Consider the following 23,838-nt stretch of genomic DNA (forward strand, 5'->3'; position numbering starts at 1 on the left):
CACCTCCAGGGCAGGCGGGAATCGAACTCATGCGGAAGCGGTTTTAGATTCTCAGTGCTGTGCTTTAACCCGCTGCGCCACCAGGGAGGGCCTCTTGTGTGTTTTTTGAAAAATTTCTTTAAAGGGAGACTGTTGCTCACTCCTCATTTTCCTCCCTGCATCTGATCAATAGATGTGATAGCTAGACCTTGAGCTGGTATTTTAGACCATGAGGGGAAGCCACATGTTGAGGATGGCAAAACAACAAAATAAACAGAAGCAGCCTGAGTTCCTAGTGATCATGGTTCTAGACTTCTTGCGTTCGTGTTAGAGAAAAAAACTTCTGAAACATTTAAGCTGTTGTTATTTTGAATTCTGTACTCAAAGCTGAACCTAATCCCAACTGATACAGTTTTTTAAAAAGTCAAGCTGTTTCTAAATAAGCACATACACTAGGCCTTATAAATGTTAATGTGCAGGACTAATGCATGAAAAGCTATTAATCTTAACTCCTAAGAATTTTGATGGTCAAATCCAGCACTGCCATTTCACTGTAATCTGTGGTTGCCTTCTGTATGGCTTAAAAATGAACAAAACAGTTTTTTTTTCTTCCACCAAGAGTTTCCAACCATGAAAGTTCTTATACCTCAGTTAGGTGGCTGTGTGCCCAGGGTTTTGATAGGCTACAGGATAAGCTTCTTCCTGGAGCATTAAAGAGTTTGGAATTACTTTAAGTTTTATATTAAGAATGATGGGATGGGATGTAGAATTCACTTCATTTTTATATATAAAATATAAAAAATGTGGTAGCATTGAACTCCCTTTATGTATTTTTGAGTAATGAGTATATTCTCTTCTTCCTTTTCTTTGCCTTTAGGGATACTTAGATGGAGACTTGAGAGTCACTGCTTACTTGATTAGAGCTGAGGGATTCCTGGCAGCAGCATATAAAGCTCATGGCCCGCCAGCTAGAAAAGTAAGGTATTTTAAACTTTTGATGTAAAAGTGTTTTTGTTTTGATTGCTTCTTGAATATTACTGAATTCAGTGGATGTTTTCGGACAGTATCTTATATTGATAATACTTAGTGAAATACAAATCTTGAGATTCAGCAAATTTGAAAATATCCTTTGGGAGATAGAAGGACATTATAGGAATAAATCTGTGAAGTATGTTCAAAAACATTTGGACAAATATATTACCCATGCTGTGTGTATAAACTAACCAAAAATGTCAACTTTTTGCTTTTGGATTGAATTATATCAGCAAAGTTTAGTGTAGTGACTATTTCATTGGCAAGTAACATTGATGGTAAATTAATACAGTGCTTCAGCCATACCTTTTTTGAATGGCTGCTCTGTGCCAGCCACAGTGTGCTGATGTTGAAGAGGTAATCTCATTGGTCAGGTGTTCCCTTCAGACTTACTGGGTCATGAATACATAGGATTACTCTTCACTGGCACTTAAGGTCTCTAAGGGGAGTGGTTGCTGAGGAGAGATAACCAGTTCTAGTATACTCTTTATTCCCTTGTGTTCCTGTAATGCCTCTGTGTGTGTATGTGTAAAATATATTTTACTTATACACACACACACACATGCATATATGTGTATTACTGAATAAGTAGTTTTATTCTACTTACTTGTTTTTCTTACTAATCTGATTTTGAGGGCAGGGATCCCACCTTATAATTTTTTTTTATAATATAATAGTTTATTTTTACATCAATTTGTGCCTTTTTCCATCTCAGTTGTAATCCCCGTGGGCTTCCCATCACCAAATCACCCATGTGACATCTCCATAGTCCAGTGCATTCCCTTCCCCCCACTGTTTTGAGCCCACCTTATTTTTAATACCATATCTGATACAAAATTGACATTGTTTACCAAATTTTATAAAATATTTATTAAAAAGGAAAGTTGTATATTTTAGGAATTGCTTTGAAACGTATATATATGCTATATATCATTTATAGTTTTATAACCAGCTAACTATAGGAAGACCAAACATATTCACATTTTAGAATACAGAGATTTTTTTTAAATTTGTTACCTGAAATGGATTCATTCCCTTGTATCTTTAAGTTCATTTATCCACAATTACTTTCTATAAAGTGAATTGGTTTCCTTCTTATCTTTTTTTTATAGAAATTCATGAGCTTAATCATTTGTGTGGAAGAGTTCAAAAAGTCCTAGGACTATTGATTCTACTACCTGAAGGATCATCTGTCTTGCTTAACAGATTTAATTCATATTTCAGATTTTAAAAAGGGAACTATTGTTTATAGGGTAGATGATTATCTAGTATCATCTATTGAGTCTTTATTCAGATACAGAAATTGTATAACGTGATTTTGTTTGCTCTTAGCTTTACAGCATAAAACATAAATATTCTGCTCTTCACATCACAACTTGAAATTATAAACCAGAAACAGAATTGTTCGAGAATCAGTTTACTTTGTAATACTTTTACTTTTTTTTAAGGTTTTATTTATTTATGCATATAAGAACTGGCGTATAGGCCAGAGGTACACGGGGGAGGGTGAGAGGATCCACTAAAAGCAGAGTAGGGAACAGGTGGGTTGACTAAAATGCACTGCTGAGGGTAAGCAGTGAGTAAGACAGGAGAGGTTTTCCATGCCATCCATGGTGGGCCACCTCCCTGGCCAGGGACCGAACTCGTGCTACAGTTGCTATAGATAAGCTTCATAATGCTGCAATTTAACCCCTTGTGCCACAGGGAGGGCCATGTAATACTTTCCTTAAAGCTACTGCTAAAAACATTTGGTGATGGGAAGCCCATAGGGATTACAACTGAGACAGAAAAAAAGCACAAAATGATGTAAAACTAAACTGTAATACTACTACTAAAAAAAAAAACTACTGCTAAAAACTACATGTGCTGGCCCTCCCTGGTGGCGCAGCAGGTTAAAGTGCAGCACCAAGAAGCTAAAGCCACTTCTGCAAGAGTTCGATTCTCGCCGGCCCCGAAGGTGACCACATGGCGTGGCAGACCTCTCCTGACCCGCCCGCTGCTCCCCTCAGCAGTGTACTTCGTCGATCTGCCTGTTCTGCTCCCCACTCTGTCTCTGGTGAAGCCTCTCGCCGCCCCTGAGCCTCTGGCCTGTACCCCAGTTCTGTATGCACAAATAAATAAATCTTTAAAAAAAAAAAAAACTACATGTGCTAATTATATAATGGTTATATAGTAACTTCTTAATAGTACATATTATTGATATACCATTTAAACATTTGGGAGTTTTCCTATTTTATTCACAGTACATTTCATTACTATCATTTTGATTGTCAAATTATTACCATATCCATAAATAAGTCTTCCATACTTTGTGGCATAAGATACTCAAAGCTCATTCTGTACTTCCTGTATCCTAACCCTGGAATCAGTTAAATCTTCAAGAAACCCAAGTATTTTTTGGTGGAGAATATTTTTATACATTAAGATCTGAGTGTAGCATGTGCTTATTGCTACTGGGACATTCCTGACCCAATGGACACAGCTGTGGAAATATATGGCCATCTATGCATATTTATATACACACATTTTAACATTTATATTTCTGTATATGGAAAGCCATGAGTTCACACAATGTCTCCGAGATTTCACCTAATACTAAGGATCAATCTGATTATGCATTTATCTTACCTATAGTATGTCTTTAACGAGTATGTCCTTGATATTTTTACTTATCTGATCAATACCTGTGTGTATGTAATGAATTGCCTGTTCACCAGGCCTTCTCATCCTTATCAAGTGGATATCCTCTTGCTTGCTCCCTTCAGTAGTGTGTTTCAGTGGATCGACCTATTCTGCCCCCATTCTGTGTCGGTTGAATCATCTCACCTTCCTCACTTCTGGCCTGTACCCCAGTTCTTGTGTGCATAAATAAATATCTTTTTTTAAAAATGTGGAACAGAAAGGGTAGAGATTTTTTTTTTACTGTATTCTGCCGAAAGTATTTCTTCCGAAAGTTGAGAACCATGGTATAAAGGAAAGAAAAAAAGACCCAATAAACAGGGTATTGAGAACAGAATGAGAGGAAAAGAGTGCAACTTCCTTTCAATATGGAGGAGAAAAAGAGACCTAAGGGTAGGGTAAAAGAGCACAAAAAGTGGAGGGAGGAGTAGAGAAAATTCATTTATTTATCTTTAAATTGACTTTTTAAAAGGTTTTTATTTATTTGTGCATACAAGAACTATCTACAAAAATGTTACATGATTGGTGTGGTGTTGAAAAATGAGGTCTTTCAATACTGATGGAAAATTAGAAATACTACCTATTTGAAAACAGTTTGGGAATATAAATCAAAAGCCTTAAATATATCTTCACTTGAATAGAGCAATTCCACTTTTAGAAATTCAACTGGAAATTGTTATATATAATGCACAGATAGATCCTCAATGGTTTTCATTGATGATAAAAGTCTACTTACTAAGAAATAGTTACAAATACGTCATCTATATGATCGACTATTATAACTATTAAAATGAGGTCTAATATTTAATATTATGATTTGGTGATGTGTCCAGATTTGTGCTTTAAGGATCATTGTATCTTAAATGCAGTAGTAATACTAGTTTTGTGTGTGTGTGTGTGTGTGTGTATATATATATATATATATTTTAGAAAGTAGACTATTTTGGTATCTTGGTTTTTTTGAAGATTTATTTATGCATACAGAATTGAGGTACAGGCCAGTTATATGGGCAGTGAGAGGATTCACCAGAGACAGAGTAGGGAGCAAAACAGGCCGACTGATGAAGTACACTGCTGAGGGGAGCAGCAGGCGGGTCAGGAGAGGCCTGCTGCACCATGTGGATCAACTCCAGGGTGGGGATGGAGCTCACGCTGAAATAGCTTTAGCTTCTTAGTGCTGTGCTTTAACTGCTGCGCCACCAGGAAGGGCCCTAGTTTTGTAATTTTTAAAGTTAATGTCTCCTTGCAGTGATAAGACAAATGTGTAAAGTGGTTATCCATGAGTTGGGTATTTTGGGTGGCTTTAATTTTCTTCTTTTTATTCTCTTTTTCTGGGAACAAATTTAAAGTTTCTTATAGCCTCTTAGTTCACAGTTGTAATTTAATTGTTATTACTAGGAAATAACATGCCTTCCTTCTGAATCCCAAATAAAACTTCAGCTTTAAGGATTTTTTAGAATTTTGTAAGCTTAGGGTCCTTTCTAGTGGTGCAGCAGATTAAAGCACAGCACTATGAAGCTGTTGCAGCCCCTACAGCATGAGTTTGATCCCCGGCCAGGGAAGTGACCCACATGGTGTGGCAGACCTCTCCTGACCCACCCGCTGCTCCCCTCAGTAGTGTTTTTCAGTACATCTGCCTGTTCTGCTCCCCACTCTTTCTCTGGTGAATCCTCTCACGCCCCCCCCCCCGCACCTCTGGCCTGTACCCCAGTTCTATATGCATAAGTAAATAAATTTTTGTTAAAAAAGAATTATGTACGTTTATCATTTATATGGGATAGGGATACCTAATAAGAAAATAGTTCTGGCTGTATTTGAAACAAAATTCAAAGTATAATTTTCAAGTTTGGGATTCTGAAATAAAATACCTTAGCAGTGAAATGGAGAAGATATGAAGAATATAGACATGTTTATATGTGTAGAAAGGTCTTAGAAAACTAGATAGAGGAGGGGTTGAGTTAAGTAGCTGGATTAGCAGTGTAAATTCTCTCACTATTCTTGAAAATTCTCAAGGGTGGGCATCTATCTTAATTCACTACGATGTCCCTAACATCCAGAGTATTACCAGGTATACAGCGGACCTTCACATATTTGTTGATTAAAAGTAAAAAATGGTAGAGAAATAAGAAGTGGGTTTTTCAGTTTTGCCTAGAACCTTCCTGTATACTCGTCATAACAGTGGCTTTCCTAACAGTATAGTTTATGGGTACTTGCCATTTATATTTTAATATGTTATAGTCATTGCCTCCGCCAACAATGTATAGTGAAACAAAAAAACCTCTCCTTCTAGGCTTCCCTGTGAAAATATTTCCAGCCTTGTTCTAAAATAGAGATTAAACCTAGACTTAGAAGGTGAGATTCAGTTATATTAACAAAGAGATAATATGAAGTGTGGCAGGAGACTATCTCAAGGCACTTGCATTTAGAGCTGTCAGCTAGGTGTTAGCAAATAAGTTGCTTGCAGGTAAGGAGCTTCTGTAGAGAAAGAGGACAGTTAAAAAAAATAGAGGTGAGGTAATGGAAAGAGAAGGGTGCCAAGGCTAACTCATGCCAAAACTTTTTTTAGAACTACCTGATGAGTCTCTGCACTACTTCTAGGTAGTATTTTTTAAAATAATATAATAGTTTATTTTTACATCACTTTGTCCTTTCTTCCATCTCAGTTGTAATCCCCGTGGGCTTCCCATCACCAAATCACCCATGTGCCATCACCATAGTCCAGTGCACTCCCCCCGCCCCCATTTTTGATCCTACTCCTCACTCCACCCCCCGTAAAATATCTATAGTATATAATTGCTCATTATTACTATATTATTATTTCCTCCCCTGGTCCTTTATATTCCTGCTATGAGTGTAATCATTCAGTAATTTTCTTATTCTTTTTGGCTTATTTTACCTTTAGTAGTATTTTAAGTCTCAGTATTTTAAGTCTAATTCTTACAAAAGTAATTAAAATTACATTCTCTACTCATTTCTTCTGTTAGGTTGAGTTTCTCGATGCACTGTTTTTTTTTTTTTCCATCATTGTGTCTTGGCATATATTTGGTCTTTAAATGTTTCCTAAATTTAACTTCATTTTCTTAATAGTTTTAGAAAATTTTTTTGAGTTAAAGTGAATTGCTTTTATTAATTTTATCATCTGGCTATTCATTCCTTAATATTTAATGATAGCAGCTTTAGTGTATGTACTGCCAAAGAGAGCACACTTTAATATTTTTTAAATTATATTAGATTATTTTTACATTTTTTTGTGCATTTTTCCATCTTAGTTGCAATCCCATTGGATTTCCCATCACCAACACTTTAATATTTAATGAGTAAGTGATGATACAAGCCTAGACATTGTTTTGGAAGCTAACCCAGAGATAAGTTCTTGCTCTCTTTGAGCTGACATTCTATTGGTAATGAAAGAAAATTAAGTATTACAGGTTTCCTTCCTGTTATTTTAGCATTCTTTTCTCTCTTCTCACAGGCAACATGATAAAGTTGGATGTGAATGAAGAAATGAAAACTATTCCAATAGAAGTTTTGCTAGGACTAGGAAAAACTTGTCTTCTTCTCTTTTATCAGATCACCCTTGACTCCAGGGTTCATAACTGTAGCTATTTCCACATTTTCCAACAGGAATTATCCAGTTTTTCTGGACATTCTTGACAATACATTTATAAGTACAATTATGAAAAAGAATTTTCCTTTATGTTACCTTTGGCTTACTTGGATAAAAATAAGGTCATACTGTTCACCACTAGATGGGGTTTTTAGTAAATGTGAGATAAAGTACTCACAGGGTTTAAAACTGTATCACTGACCTGGGTAGCATACTGTACTTATCCTGATAGAAAATAACTGTTTCTTTAAAGTTAGGAAAGGAGTAGCTCATATACCTTAATTGCATTATGGAATAAAGAGATTTTGATGAATGAGAGTGAGAACTTGACTACCACTAGCTACATTTTAAAAACTTAGTTTTCAAAATAGATCTTTTAATATGCTAGATATCATCTTATTTTCATTATTTAAATGGCTGCCCTTCAACAATAGTCCTCAGATTAAATATGTTTTTCTCTTTTGATCTTTTTGTGGTAGAGTTGGGTATATTAATACTTAACATTTAAAACATTTACGAGTGTTTATATTTTAGGATCAGTACTCGTACTATAAAATAATATCCAGCTTTGGGGAGGGGGGAGTTATTTTATCTATTGTATTTCAAAACTAATTTGTACCGTGTGACTCTTACCCCCACCCCCACCCCAGTATCCTTGCCATGAAAAAAAGGACATGATAAGTTGTTCAACTTATGAAATTCAAGTTACATGCGAATTCTGGCAGGTAGGTATGCAGTATTGCTATTTTTAACCATTTTTCATATTTTAGATTATAAAAATTTTCATGACTTTAGATAAATAACTCAGTGTTTTTTTTTTGTTTTTTTTTTCATAAATAAGAAAAATTTTTTAGTATGAAGTTTATCTGACTCCTTTTGTGTTTTTAAATTATCAAGTAGTAGATACTCTGGTTTCTCTTCAGCTCACATAGATCTTTTTGCCTTTTCAATTATCAAGTAGGGCCCTCCCTAGTGGCATAGCAGGTTAAAGTGCAGCACTGCAAGCTAACTGCAGCTTCTTCAGTGCGAGTTCAATCCCCTGCCCTGGAAGTGATACACATAGCACAGGAGACTTCTCCTGTCTCACCTTCTGCTCCTCTCAGCAGTGTACTTCTTCAATCTACATTTTTTGCACCCCCCTCTGTCTCTGGTGAATCCTCTCACCACCCCTGTATCCCAGATCTGTGTGCATAAATAAATAAGTCTTTAAAAAAAAATCAAGTAGAGATTCAAATATATTTAACTATGACAATCATAAACATGTTTTAGAGTTTTAACATCTTCTAAAATGACTTCAACTAATACTAGTTTATTGAGATATTCAGTGAAAAAGGTAACAAGTGGATCTGGCAAAAATGCTATGGTCTAGGTGCTCCTCTAGTCATTTTTCTTGACCATCTTAAAGATTCTGAAAAGTCTTTCCCAAAAATGTACTCCAGCATTTTCCAAATATATTTGATCACATGAATTGCTTCTGTCATAGCTATTGTCATTCCTGTCCAAGATGCTTTGCATTGCCTTGCAAGGTTAATAATGAAATAATGCTGAAAAAAAACAGTATTACAAAATTAATAGTTACATCTAATGCAGTTTATTGAAAGTAAACACAAACTAAAACCTTTAAGTTGATGGAAAGAATAATAAACTAAAAATAAAAAAATATAGTGGTCTTGAAATGTCTTTCTTGTGATAGTTTTGTTTAAATCAGAATCTTAAAAGTACCCCATATTTTGTTTTATAAACATTGTATGCTTATTCAACCTCTTTTAATCTAAAACAGTTCCCCCAGCTCCCTCTCTTCTTTTGTCCCCCATGACATTTATTTGTTGAAGAGATGGGTTTTTTACGATACCAAATTTGATTGATAGCATACTGGTAGTGTTGTTCAACATTATTTTCTTATCTCTTATATTCTTATCTACAATGGTTGGATCTAGAAAATTAAATTGAGTTATGACTCTTTTCCCCTTACAAACTCAATTTGTTTTGTATTATATCATATTAGGAAGTATTTAATGTCCATTATCCCACTTTTTGTTAAAGATGGCCTTTGAGTTCAAGTGTTGTCATCCCAACTGAATCATTAAAAATTTCCCATTGCCTTTTCTCCTAAAAGTTTTATTTACTTTTTTAAATATTTATGCATACAAAACTGGGGTACAGGCCAGAGGTGTGGGGATAAGATTCACCAGAGAATCTTCTCTGATGGGGGTTGAAATATACTGCTGAGGGGAGCAGTGGGCAAGACAGAAGTCTGCTGCACCATGTGGTTCACTTCTGTAGCTGCAATGGCTGCAGATAGCTTCACAGTGCTGTGCTTTACTCCTTGTGCCACTGGGAGGGCCCGCTCTCCTAAAGGTTTTAATAAGTTATTGACAACAGTTAACCTAGATTCATTATTTGATGGGGATAAACTAGTTGATTTTATTTTTCATTATTTCATTCTTTTTTCTTTGTTTAATTTTATTGAGATAAATGACCTACAGTACCAAATACATTGAAGGTATAGAGTTTAATAATATTGGTATACTGTGTAATGATTGCCACAGTAACCAGTTAACATCAATATCTGTCCTCTCATACAGATTTTTTAAAAGATTTTTATCCTTGAGTTGAAAATATTTATGACTTAATTCTCTTCACAACTTTCAGATATACCATACTAGTCACCATGTTGTATATTACATCCCTAGGAGTTAAACTTATTACTTCAAACTCTTATTAGAAGTTGTGCCTTTAGGCCACATCCATACAGTTCCTCATTTTTTGTTAGTGCTGTTGAACATGAGAGACCTGATAGACCAAGGTTTTTACCTTTTTTCTGTAATATAGAATATCCATGTTATATATGTCTATTCATAATAAAAAAAAAGAAAGATAGGCTTAAAATATCAGTAGGAGTGTTTTATTTCACATTTAAATAGAAACTGAAGTAAGCTTAGTAAAAATAAAAGTATTAGTAAAAATAAAAGTATTACATTTAAATGTATTCTTTATTAAAAAATACCTGTACTCTAAAACATCTAGCTTTTCCTTTTAATGTTTTATTATAGGCAGTACAAGGACCTGTGGAATATGAGTGATGACAAACCCTTTCTATGCACTGCCCCTGGATGTGGCCAGGTAATATATAAATTACTTTAAATAATTTTTTATATTCATATTTATTAAAACACTGAATATATGTATACTGTCATTAAGTGGTTTCTCTAACAGTATCTTGTATGATTTTGGAGTTAGAATGAAAATGAAAATTTGGGAAGAAATAATTTTTAACAGCATTTCTGAGTTTTAAAAACAATAGAGTGGGTGGGGAGAGAGGAAGTAAGGCATAAAATGGAAGGTTGGAAATCTGAACAAAAATCTAGGGTTTAAAAAGTATTTTCATTTGATCATATTGGCTGAAAATCATTGATAAACTGCCTAATCAGATTTATATTATCTTGTATGGAAATTACATTACTTCCTGAGCTCTTCTTATATTTACCATTAGGAGTGTTACTAGTGTATTAACATTCTTATGTCTAACATCTTTAATACAGAGCATGTGTGAAAACATTCCCAGGAAATAACATTCTGGTGTTATTTTAGAAAATAATATTTCAGTGTTTTTAACAGGCCCTTAAAATACTAATTTATTGCTAATTATAATATTCTAATCTTAAAATAACGAGCAATAAGGAATGAAAGAATAAATTTAATGTTTTAGTTATTACACATTAAACTGGTATGAATATTTTAATATGTACAAGTCATATATAAGTCTTTGGATGCTTTTTCTTTCCTGGATAAACACCGAAGAGGGTAATGACATGATAATATGATAAATATAGGTTCGTTTTTTTTTTTTTAAATTGCCAAACATCTTTCCAAAATCAGATGTACCACTTTACATTCCCACTAACAGTTTAAAAAGTCTTGTTGATGAAACATCCTTGCCAACATTTGATCATGGCAATCTTTTCATTGTGTGATATATCATGTGATTTTAATTTGCATTTCTTTGACGATAATTGAAAATATGAGCACTTTTTTAAAAATCTGTGGTTTACTTAATACTTATGATATCTTTTGATGGATAAATGTTTCTAACTTTATTGAAAGCTAATTTCTTCTCATCATTTTGTGTGAATTGTCTAAGAAGTTACAAAACTGTGGTTTCATTGTTTTCCTCTAAAAGCTTAATTTTTCATTTAGGTCTTAGTTTTCTTGAATTAAGTTTTGCATATTGTATGAGGTAGGAGTTGACGCTGACTTTTCCCCTATGTTTCTACAGATATTCCAGCATCATTTTCTGAAAAAAAAATTTCTTTCTCATTAAATCACTTCAGCTCCTTTATTGAAAATCAGATGGTTTTCAGTAAATTTGGATATTTCTATGCTTTCTATTTTCATCAGTTATCAACTTTTATGCCAGTACTACACTCTGGATGACTTTTGGTCAAGTAGCAGAAGTTCTCTAGTTCAGTTTTCCTTTTTCAATATTGTTTTGTATGGCTTTTTAATTTTAGTCATTCTGATGATAGTATGGTACACTCTCGTGTTTTAAATTTACATGGTGTTGAGGAGGTAAAGATAAGTTACCTGAGGTGGTACTACTATAGATAGATTGATAGAGCACTTAAACAAAGATATGAAAATGTGGGAGCAAACCCTGCACATACATGGGGAGAGTTTTCCAGACTCAAGGAACAGTTTCTGTAAAAGCCCTCAGTAGGGAATGGGTTTTGTATATTTAAGAACAGAAAGATGACTTTCAGAATGAAGCATATAATGTTCATGAAGATAATACCAAGAGATGAAGTTAGAAAAGTAGGGAGGAAAAAAAGGGGTCTATATCCTATGGAGCTTTGTAGACCCCAAATGGTGTTTAGGTTTTTACAGAGTAATGAAAAGTCATTGCTGAGTTAGAAATGAAAGGGAGTCTCTAAGACTGGAGGGGTGTCAGCGAGAGATAATAGTTTTGACTAGTTTGTAACAGTGGACATACAGGGAAAAAACGGCACTGACATGTATTTTACAGATATATTTGATGGGCATTCTTCTATAAAGTAAAGAAAACTAAAACTACAGTTAGAAACATTTGCAAGTAGAATTTATTTAGGTTCCATTAACCAGATTTACTCATTCTGATAAATCACACTTAATCCTTGAATTGAGTAAAATGGAGAAATAGGTGCTATTACTCCAAGCCTTTTATTTTGCTGGAGATTAAAAAGATGTGACATGATTTTGTAATCTCAGGATTACAGCTAATAAAATTTGTTTTTAGAGCTAACCTTTGGACAATGACCAGTTTTATGTTGTTTGTTCTTGGAAACTCATTCTTAAAAAGACCTCAAATTTCCTTCCAATCTTTTATAATTGAAATGGAATGATTTGTATCTTGTCACTGACTCCATATTAATGCTCATACCTTTTTAAAATAATAAGCATTATATTTAAATTTAATAGTGTTACATTTAAATTCAACAAAAAGAAACCTATTCAACATAAGAATATGTTTGTATATGTCATAGATTATTTCTTAATGTTCTTATGAGGAACATTAAGAAGGTACAATTTTTTTTAGTCTTACTATGAAAGGAATTAATTCATATTTCCTCTTTCACATCTCGATGTTAAGTATTATTTTTATGTTGTCAAGATTGTAATATTTTGTGTGGTAATCTATGATTCCCTTATTTGCTTAGTGTTACCTACATATTTAAATAATATAACTAGAGAAGAATAAGAACTAAGCTTTAGGGGAGTTTAGTGCTTAGAAGTCTGTAAAAGGGGAAAGAGGCTGAGAAACAAGAGTAAAGGAAATTGTATGCTGTAAGCCATGTAGAAAAAGTGTCTTAAAGTGGAAGACTATGGAAGTTGATAGGGTAACATTGTACTTGATAGGATAACTTCAGTATTTATTAGTTTTAGAAACAAAGATTATTTGAGACATTGATACTTGTAACTTTTGTGAAGCAGCAGTGATAATATGATTGGAGATGGTTGGTGAGAGAATGGAAAGAACTAGAAGTAGAGTCATAATAAAGACTTGTCTTAGAGATAAGCATAAAGAACAATGGGCAACAACTTGAAGATTGAAGATGGAATTTCTTGTTTGTTTTTGTATTTTAAGATGTGGTTACTACAGCATATCCGACGATGCAGAGAGAGATCCCCTTGCAAGAATAGATTCCTTATGTAGTGAAAGGAGTACAGCATCCAATGCTGAAATGGAGAAATTAATTTTAGATGATACCATGGACACTTTACCCATGAGTAACTATTAGTGAAATGGGGAGGAGAGATTTGGAAGTTTTGAATAGAGGAAAGTAAGCATATCAAAAATGTTCAGGGCTGGCTGGCTTTACCATACTCAACATGTGACATTCATGCTTAGACCCAGCAATAAAGAAAAGAAGTGGATACCTAGGAGCATTAATAATGCAAATAATTTTCACAGGGTTCTTTTGGTTAAAATCAACATTTGGCCACCTAACTGCAAAAAGCCTTTATTCTGGGCAGTCAGGTGCTCACCTGAATTTCAGAAGTTCTTTTATTGAAGGGAAAAGAAAACTAGATATCAAGGAGCAGTTAGTAATCATTGCCACCAGTTTCAGAGATGACTTTAAGTTTGGGGACATAGCAAAAAGCCAACTAGATCTGGTCATACTTTTAAACTTTAAAACAAAATTGCCAAGGCAAAAGTTTAATAGTAGTAGTATATTGCTGTATTAGTTTTGATAAATGTTCCATAGTAATGTAAAGTTACATTATGGGGAAGTGAAATTGATGAGTTCGTAGGAACTCTCTATATTAATCATTGGTAACGCCTTTGTAATTTAAAGATTTTCCATAATTTATTCAAAATAACAACAGAAAATTCTGTTTCAGAAACACCAAAGTTACCAGTGAATCAGAATAGAGCTTCCAGATGTTTTAACAAGTTTAACCATGTCAGCCATGTGTCTGTCCCAAGTTGTTTTTAAAATATTTGAGGAACTAAAAGTTACTAAAAGGTTGAATTCAATAAAGTTAAAACATTTTTTGACTTAGCCAGCCACGGTGCTAAGTTTATAAATTACCTCATTTAACCTGTGAAACAGTACTGTGAAATGAGTGTTACTGGCCTCATTTTAAAGGTTAGCCATCAAATTTAAATATGTTACTGAATTTCTCTGGGTCACAGAGTTTTTAAGAATTGGAGCTAAATTTGAACCTGTGCTTACTCTTAACATAACTAGTAAAGCATTACTAGTATGGAATGTTCAGACCTCAAGGTATTTTAAAGGTCTTTGCATGTATACTTTTTTCAATTTATGTTATAAACTGAATTGATTTCCTCTTAATTATGAAAGTATCACAGAATATGCAGACATTTAAAAGGAAAAAATGAAATGAGAGAATTTCAGCTAACATTTGGTGCATTTCCTAAATCCTTACCCCCTTTCAATTTTAAAACAAAATTGTGATCATATTGCATATACTGTTTTGTGTTCTGTTTGTATGCAAACAGCATTATTTGTATTATCAAGTGCATTTTGTGTAATAATTTAAGTTCTTTCCTTTCTCTCACCAACCATCTCCAATCATATTATCACTGCTGCTTCACAAAAGTTACAAGTATCAATGTCTCAAATAATCTTTGTTTCTAAAACTAATAAGAAATACTGAATAGTTATCCTATCAAGTACAATGTTACCCTATCAACTTCCATAGTCTTCCACTTTAAGACACTTTTTCTACATTTAATTAATTAATTAAGTTAATTAATTATTAATTTAATAATTTTAATTCCATAATAAATTGATCCATTCTTGTATTTTGGACTTTTAAAGTAATTCAGTATTATAAGTTGTAATGAATAGCCTTGTACTGTAACCCTTTATATACATCTAATTCCTTCAAATATATTTTTAGAAATAGAATTGCTAAGTCAAAATGTATATGTGTGTATATGTATGTGTGTGTGTATATATATGTATATGTGTGTATAAATATAGTTAAGGTTCTGGTTCTTCATATAATTGCCAATAAGTATTTTTGAAGCTATACCAACATTTTAAGTTTCTATAAGTTCACTGTTTTCATCATGAACAATCCAACCCTGGGCTTTTATGCCATGTGGGTTAGCTCCCTGGTCAGGGATTAAATTGATGCTGCAGTGATTGTAAGAGCTTGATAGCGCTGAGACTTTAACCCCTGTGCCACCAGGGAGGCCACTCCTGGGTATTATTCTTTTGACTGTATTCATTTTCCTTAAATACTTGAAATAATCTGTGTTATAATAATATTTTGTAACTGTTATTGATCAGGATAACTACCTGGCTAATGTCAGTATCATCCATTTGTGAAATCTTGTGTCCAGAACTGGTTTGGTCTGTTTAGATTCAGATGTGTCGCATAGGAAATCAAAATTATTTTAGAAACATCAATTAAATTAATGATTAGTGCAGATTATTTTTTGTCACCAGTAAATGATGAAATTATTCCAAATTTGAATTTTTGCTTTGACACACTAAGGAGTTTTGTTAAATTTAAAATTTTAATTAGGTTAGTAAGATTTTTAAATATGTTATTGATAATCATTTCAGAGAGAAACTTCTAACTGTTGACTCTTATTAAATATTTCTTATATGCCTTAGTAACTCTTTGGTATCTCATAGGAACAATTTTTCTTAATTTCATTCTTTTTCAATGTGCTCTATCCTTGAATTCATGAATAAGATAATGTGAGATAATTTAGTGAAAGATTCATTAAACACTGAAATTATTAACAACCTTGCTTTTTGATAACACCCTCTTTGAAAATTGTTTTCTTTGGTAGAATGTTTACACTTTATAAGTTGATATAAAGGGGATAAATATTAATTTTATAGTTAGCCTGAGGTTTGAGTGGTGCTGTATTATTGTAAGAAAGGATATTTCTATGAGCAGCAGTTGCTAGTGATTTTGAATTGTCCTTCAAGTAGTAAAAGAAATAGTAAATGAACTATTGGCTTGATGACTTCGTAATATAGTTATATCGGTTTTATTTAATAAGCATAGTAAGATTTATTGAGGATGTGATAGCCTAGGTTAAATGTAGAATAACTGATTTCTTAGGAAGTTAATTCTGATGAGAGTGTTCAAACCTTGGAAATAACAGATTTCCCAGATATTTTATTATGGTACCAACTGATTCAAATGATTAATCTCGCTCAGCTGTTAGGTTAACTTTCTTTTTAAACATTTGTTGAAAAGATACATTTCATTTATGTAGGTGTGTATGTGTATGGTGTGCACACACACAGAGATACGCACACATTTTTTCCTGGCAAGTACTTTTTGACAAGATTGCTTTTAAGTTTCTTCTTATAAGTAAATAAACTTGTTCAGATAATAGCCACGGCTTAATTCCCTTGCATCAAATGCCAATTTTTAGTGTATTTCCCCTTTGTGTATAAATAAATAATACCATTGTAAGATCAAACACCTTTAAAAATAGTTTGTATCTAAATTTTATCTGAAGACTTTAAATGAGACTTGTATATTCATATTCTTTGCATTTCCTAATATTCATAAGACCTTTAATATTTTTAGGCCTTTTTTAGACCTTTAATATTTTTAGTGTGTCTTTTCACTTAAGGTCAATTTGGTGCCATCTTCACATTTCATACAAAACATGATAGTACTTAAATATGTATATAATTGGTCTTTGATTTAGATATTTGTGGCCAAGTCATTTCAAGAATAAAATTCTTCAGAGATTATAATTTTCCATATTCTTAGCCTGTTAACTATGCTGACTTCAAAGTTGAAAATTTTGAGACCTCTACCAATGCATTCATTTCATGTTTAATGATTGCCTTCAATGGAAAAGCCATTATTGTTAAGTTCATTGAAATATAAAGTGAATCTTGCTTAAAGCTACTTTAGGGACATAAGATACATAATGTAAAATGATATTGCAAAGTAATAAACAGTGCAATGATGATAGCAAGTTCTAAGACTTGTTTATTCTTCCAGAATTTTGTTATTCAGTAGTCTACCAAAGCACCACTACTTATAGTGCAAACTTGGGAGAAATTCCTATGATAAAACAATAGGAATATAGCACTTGAGTGGTGTAAGAACAGACTTATTGTTGCAGTACCTATTGTTTATGTTCAGTGTTTGAAGTGAAGTAAGTTTTAGTGAATAAGTTAAGGTATAAAGGTACTGCTGAATCTGAAACTCACCTTCAATGGAAATACAAGCAGTTTTGAAGAGGAATTATATAACAGTAGAGATTTTCCATTGGTACATAAAGTAGCCTAAAGACTTAGTGATAAGCCACACTTATCAACAATATATAACCAAACTAATGCTTACCTCATCTATCAACAGTGTTGTTTTGGGTCTTGTGTTGGTTTTTTTGCTTTCCTTTAGGCAAGACTTGAAGATCATATCTTACTGTAAAGAGTGCATTCTTTCAGTTAGCATTTCAAATTTGAGGGCTTTCAATAGAAACTCAGCCTACTTAAAAGGACATACATGTGAAAATATTATAGTAATTTGATAGGTGCTATAACCAAAGCACTGTGCAGAGTATAATAGGTACAAATGAGAGGAAATGATTTCTATAGTCCCTGGGCAGCTGGCCTGGGGAAGGGTGGTTTGGATTCTCAGGGTGAGACTTTTATGGCATATGCTTTTTTTTACTTTGTTCTGAGATAACCCTGCGGAAAGGATGAAAGTTTGCATAAAAAGATGTAGTGAATTGGGAAGGGGAAGAGGGGGACCATAAAAGAAGAAATCCATTTTGATGTCCATAGGGGAGCCAAATTCAAACACATAAAATTTAACATCTCCATTCATAAAGATATAAACTAGAGACTGAGTTTAGATCTTTTAATTTAGCGCTTTATAATTACTGTTCTGAAATATAAAACGTGTTCCCTATTTTCTCTTATAAATATTAATCAATAAGGAGATTCTTCATAAAGGTCAATGGCCAGACACAGTCAGGAGATATTTAAACAATACATTTTTTAACATTGTAATCATAAAGTCACCTTTGATATGTAGGGCTCAGCCACTATCCAAGTTAGTGTAGCTTTAGAAATAATTTTGCTTCACTATAAGAATTGTAATGAAACAAGTAGAAAAATCAATTTTAGTTGTCTTAAGATAAAATTCTAATATTATTTTAAAATGAACTGCTTTATTGTATTTGCTGTTCACTGGTTTATAACATTTTTATTTGGTAACAAAGAATATGATTTATTTCTTAATTTGTACAGGAATATTTTTGTAAGAAAATTCTCACTTTAAAAGTGGTAAGTAATCTGAAGTCTATATAAGTACAGTACTCTCTTCAAAAGTTGTACATGGAGCATATATTTCTCCTACGGTACAACAAAAAATTTAATGATGATCTAGTTTTAGTGTCCAAATGAATTTTATATGTATAGTTTCTTTACCTTTGGTTGTGCTTTTAAATACTCTCAAATGAGTTTTGTGACCTAGTAATATGTCAGTATTGCTTAATCTTTGGTAATGGGTTTCTGTGTAATTATTTAAAATCTATTGTGTTTATCTCTACTAACAATAGATTCTTTTTATAGTTAACAAACTGCTATTTCATTGTTAATGGTGGTTTTACATGTTGTGGAAATGAATTTCCTTATCATTTTAATTATTTGATCAAATTGAAAATCTTAACTGTATTTTAAAACTTTTTGCCACAGCGTTTTACCAACGAGGATCATTTGGCTGTCCATAAACATAAACATGAGATGACACTGAAATTTGGTCCAGCACGTAATGACAGTGTCATTGTGGCTGGTTAGTATATGCTTTTATTAATAGCTTATGTACATATTTCACCTGGAATGTGCACAATTTTTGTGTATTATCTGTAAATAATATAGTCTGGTGATACTCCAATGACTTCATTTACAATAAATGTTGGCAACATGTATTTTACCCATTACATTCCATGTTTCCTTCTGACCATTCATTTTACTTTTTTGTGTTGCTTTCAAATGCAGATTTCAGTATCATTTTTGTGGAAGTTAGTAAGAATCCTGGGAACATTCATATCATCTCCACAGTTTATGTTTAACTAATAATTATACTAATAAGATATTTAGTCAATGTTTCTTTTAGCTGTTTACAATGCTGTGTGAAGATAGAAAGTGCTCAAGCTTCTCCTGTTGGAGAAAGAGCAATTAGCAGACTTGTTCATTAGTTTTTCTTTCTTTCTGAACTGAACATTTATGCCAGTAAAATACTATCAATAAAGGGGTCTTAAATTTAGTCAGTGCTTTGTATGTTGATCCTGTGGACATACTGATTACCTAAGCAGATGATTATCTTACACAGTATGTGAAAAGAGAAATCTATTTCATATATTTATTGTACTTCCATACTGTCGAAGCTGCCCTTTTAATGGTTTTTAAATATATAGTCACACACATCTATGTATATATACACACATACTACTTTGTAATTTTACTGCATTTTGTATATTTTCTAAATGTTGTGATAAAAGTTTTTACAGAAGTTTAAATTTCAGAATGTTTTTATGTCATAACTAGATTTAAGTATCATAAATAACAAATTATCCTAAATTTTTTTCCCCCTATAAAGCTTAGGATGCAATTTGTTACTCTGGAATTCATACCTGAATGCTGACTATTACTAGTTTTATAAAATTATTACCCTTCATAACCAATTGTCATAACAGTGCTTTGGCAATTTAATGAAGCAATTAGGTACTTAAGCAATTAGCACTTCCTGTGCTTTCAGTAGCAGCAATATTTTTATAATAAAAAAATTGGTGCTAACAAGAAGTTGGTAATTTATCAAAACTATGTAGAGTGTAGGGAAACTTGTAATACATGTTTAGTTCCACAAGCAAAAGAAAACAGACAAGAGTGAGATGTGCATTTCTTTAGAATAGTATATCATCACATATTAAAAGCTAAAGCCAATAAAACAGTCAAGCAAGTAACAGCAACCTGGAGGTTTCATTCGCTTAGCTTCTCTGAAATTCACTGCCTCTGCACAATCTCTCTAGCTTTTTAACTGAAAAATGTTTTGAGATTGGTTTCCAAAAATTGTTTTCCTATATTTTTCATTTCATACAATAGAAAAATAGAACACATTCAGATATACCACTGGATCAGTGTTTTGTTAACATTCTTGAGATGAGTAGTTTAACATTACAGTATAAATATTTATAATGCATGATGTGTGTGGTATATATTTGATGATCACTAGCTGTAAGCCATTTGCATGTTTAAACAATTGTGCCTGTGTTCACTTCTCAAGTTTCATCAATCCAGTAACTAGTGATACAAGTGATTGAGATTTTTCTTTCTTTTTACCACAAATTCTCTCCATTCTATTGAGCTTAGATAGACAAACCCTTTTGGTAGGAACCAGAAGAGTCAGGTTTATATTTGACTTATTAAATGAGTCATGGTCGACTTAAGCTGATTGATTATATGTGCACTGGGCCCTTACTATAATATGATTTTGGAAATGCTTCAGGGATAAGGAATATGACATATGTGTTACAGACTGTCAGGTATATTGATAACACAAAAAGTTCCTCTCAGTATTTCTGGTAATACTAACAGTGTCTAAAGCAGTCCTCATTGTGTCTAATGTGTATGACAAATAGGTCATTTCAGTATTAATTATATTTGTATAGAATAAAGATATTAGTGCTCTGGTTATACATGTGAAAATAAAAGTTAATAATGCCCACTTTTAGAATGTGCTAATTAACAAATGGACCAATTTTAATTTCACTGAAGATTTGATAAGTGTTTCCTATTAAGACTAGTCATTCTTATAGTACTTTTATTTGGCTAGAGCCTAGTAAAATTTATGCCCTGAAATATATGAAATGTAAATAGAGTTTGAACATGCTGCCAGCTTCTGATCAATTTGAGTAAATAGCCTTGAAAATAATCAGACACAATAGGCACAATTCTTACATTTGCTATTTTCATTCAACATGGGCTTTACTGGCATTTGTCCTATAACCTACAAATTCACAGCATGAGTACATGTTTAGGTATAATTAATTACAGTATTTTAGGTTGTGAGAAAGTGAGTTAACTTTTTCCTGTGCTGCATAGAATTTAAGTTGGCACATTCTGTAGATAAGGAATTTCATAGCCCTTAGAACCAAGATTAAAATAGAAAATTAGCTTCGGTAGATAGTCCTAAGGAGGGTTTTATTTTTGTTTTAGGCCTCTTATAACCTTTTCCTTCCTTCTAGTATTTTGACCTTCTAATTAAAGGTTCTGTTTTATCCTTAGCTTGCTACATTGGTAGAGGGGTCTACTTAGAGTGAATATATACATGCTCTTGTATTAATTTTTCCCAGATCGCATGTATTTTAAACCTTTGTAATTTTTAATAATGTTAGATGTTAATAGTTGATCTCAGAGTAGAGCATACTTATGTTACTCTACTCAGAAGGTGTGAAGTAAGGAACAAGGTCTTCTTAAGTTTATGGTTCATGAAGTTGGAAGAAATATCATAATTGCAACAAAAAACTTAACCAAATTTTATTTGCTTTAAAGGAAGAGATTTTTCCAAAGAGAGAATTAACAACTGACTGACCAGTCCTGCTAATTTGTTGATTTACTAGCTGTGTTTTAGGATCTTAAATGATATTTAAATCTATGTGATTACTTGTTTACATTTATTTCAGATCAGACCCCAACACCAACAAGATTCCTAAAAAACTGTGAAGAAGTGGGTTTGTTTAATGAGCTGGCAAGTCCATTTGAAAATGAATTCAAGAAAGCCTCAGAAGACGACATTAAAAAAGTACGTTTTTAACCATGAAATTAAAATAGAATACTTCTGACAGAATAATCTTAGTCCTCATACTTGCTGCTTTCTTATTTTTGAAATCCTAACATATTCTTTAATGTTTTAGATGCCTCTAGATTTATCTCCTCTTGCAACACCTATCATAAGAAGCAAAATTGAGGAGCCTTCTGTTGTAGAGACAACTCACCAGGATAGTCCTTTACCTCATCCAGAGTCTACCACCAGTGATGAAAAGGTTAGCTATTCTTATAGAAACAAATGAGCCTGGGGACCAGGAAGCAGTATCCCAACTAAAGTTTGCTATTTGATTTACATAAAATGTTAATGCAATAAATAATACATAATACAGTGTCAGACTATAATAGTCTTATATAGGTAAAACCCTGTGAATACTTAGAAATTTTGAGGAAAAGACCACTTTTATAGATAATTAGCTTTTTATTATACATCAAAATTATAGGAAAGAAAAGTCAATTTTAGATAAAAATTATTTTAAAAGATATATAAATTTGTCATAATTTTTCTGTTACTATTTTAATTTTACTTTTTTTTTAAGATTTTATTTATTTAGCCTACAAGGGGGTGGGGAAAGCCTGGGGTTGAGAGGATTCACTGGAGACAGTTTGGGGAGGAAAACAGGCAAATTGACTGAAATACACTTGAAGGGAGCAGCGGGGCAAGCGAGGACAGTTCTGCTGTGCCATGTGAGTTAGCCTCCTGGTCAGAGATCAAACTCATGCGGAAGTGGCTGTGGGTAGCTTCATAGTGCTGTCTTAAACCCTTGTACCACCAGGGAGGCCCTGTTTTTAGTTACTTTAAGTTTACATTTTAATTATTTTTACAACTGAAAATTGAACAAAGGCTTTTTATGGTTTTAAAGAGTTAGCGAATGGTTACTCATTTTCAGCAATGGATCTTTCATAGCAGCAGCTAAGGTGATGATGATACTATTTTAATACTGCAGACTCTTTATAGGTGACATAGGGTCTCATTCCTGGATCTTAAATATGCTGGTAACCTGGAACCACCTGGACATTAGTTGTGTTAAATACTATTATTATTTTCTTAATTTTCACTTCATTCATAACTACATATGATGAATTCTATTACATGGGAGTGCCATCTAGGGCACAATGAAGAAGTAATATGACACATGATGTTCCTTTAGATATTTCAAATGCATATTCTAAAATGAATTATTCTAAATTCTTTAATGTTAGCATAAAGCCATAACCTAATTAATGAACTTCTGCCATGATAGAGTGGCTAAAAGTAAAGCAGAAAAAGTAACTTTTACCTAGGGCTAAATGCTTTGATCATTGCTGGTGTGCGTATGATTAATTTTTTCTTTACAAAGGTACATTCTCATTATTAAAACTTTTAAGAACACAAAAAACTACAAAGACAAAAACCAGAATCACCTGTTACTCACAATTGAGTGGTAAAAATGACTAAAATTTTGAAATAGCTTTCTTAGATATATGTGCATGTATAACAGAATAGGTTATATAAAAGGATAGATGGAAACAAAGAAAAATACAAAGATTGACCCTAGTTTACTTTTATACCTTGCTTTGAACATTGAGCATTAATGTTTACCGTATCACTAGAAATTTTCCAAAATCAGTTTTAAGCTATTGTTTACATTGTATAGTGGTTAGCACATTTACCTCAGAAATGATCGTGATTTTAATGGTTGTACTTTATTTCATCTTGATCCTAATTATCCAATT

At 32.8% G+C, this 23,838-nt stretch overlaps 1 protein-coding gene across 2 annotated transcripts in view; it reads left to right on the forward strand.

The window, feature by feature from the left end:
* ATF2 (activating transcription factor 2) overlaps nucleotides 1-23,838 on the forward strand; it is a 69,686-nt gene that overhangs the window by 7,809 nt on the left and 38,039 nt on the right. Inside the window, exons 2-7 of one of the 2 annotated variants that reach the window (XM_004674506.1) lie at nucleotides 857-955; nucleotides 7,948-8,022; nucleotides 10,351-10,420; nucleotides 18,994-19,090; nucleotides 21,981-22,099; nucleotides 22,212-22,340. In XM_004674506.1, coding sequence (XP_004674563.1) covers nucleotides 7,991-8,022; nucleotides 10,351-10,420; nucleotides 18,994-19,090; nucleotides 21,981-22,099; nucleotides 22,212-22,340 — 447 coding nt within the window. In that variant the 5' untranslated portion in view covers nucleotides 857-955; nucleotides 7,948-7,990. The remainder of the gene's footprint in view (nucleotides 1-856; nucleotides 956-7,947; nucleotides 8,023-10,350; nucleotides 10,421-18,993; nucleotides 19,091-21,980; nucleotides 22,100-22,211; nucleotides 22,341-23,838) is intronic. The other variant, XM_004674508.1, reaches the window with a different exon arrangement.

This window comes from Condylura cristata, unplaced genomic scaffold (assembly GCF_000260355.1).
Source record: "Condylura cristata isolate star-nosed mole 26May11 unplaced genomic scaffold, ConCri1.0 scaffold00002, whole genome shotgun sequence".
In the NCBI taxonomy this organism is placed as follows: domain Eukaryota; kingdom Metazoa; phylum Chordata; class Mammalia; order Eulipotyphla; family Talpidae; genus Condylura; species Condylura cristata.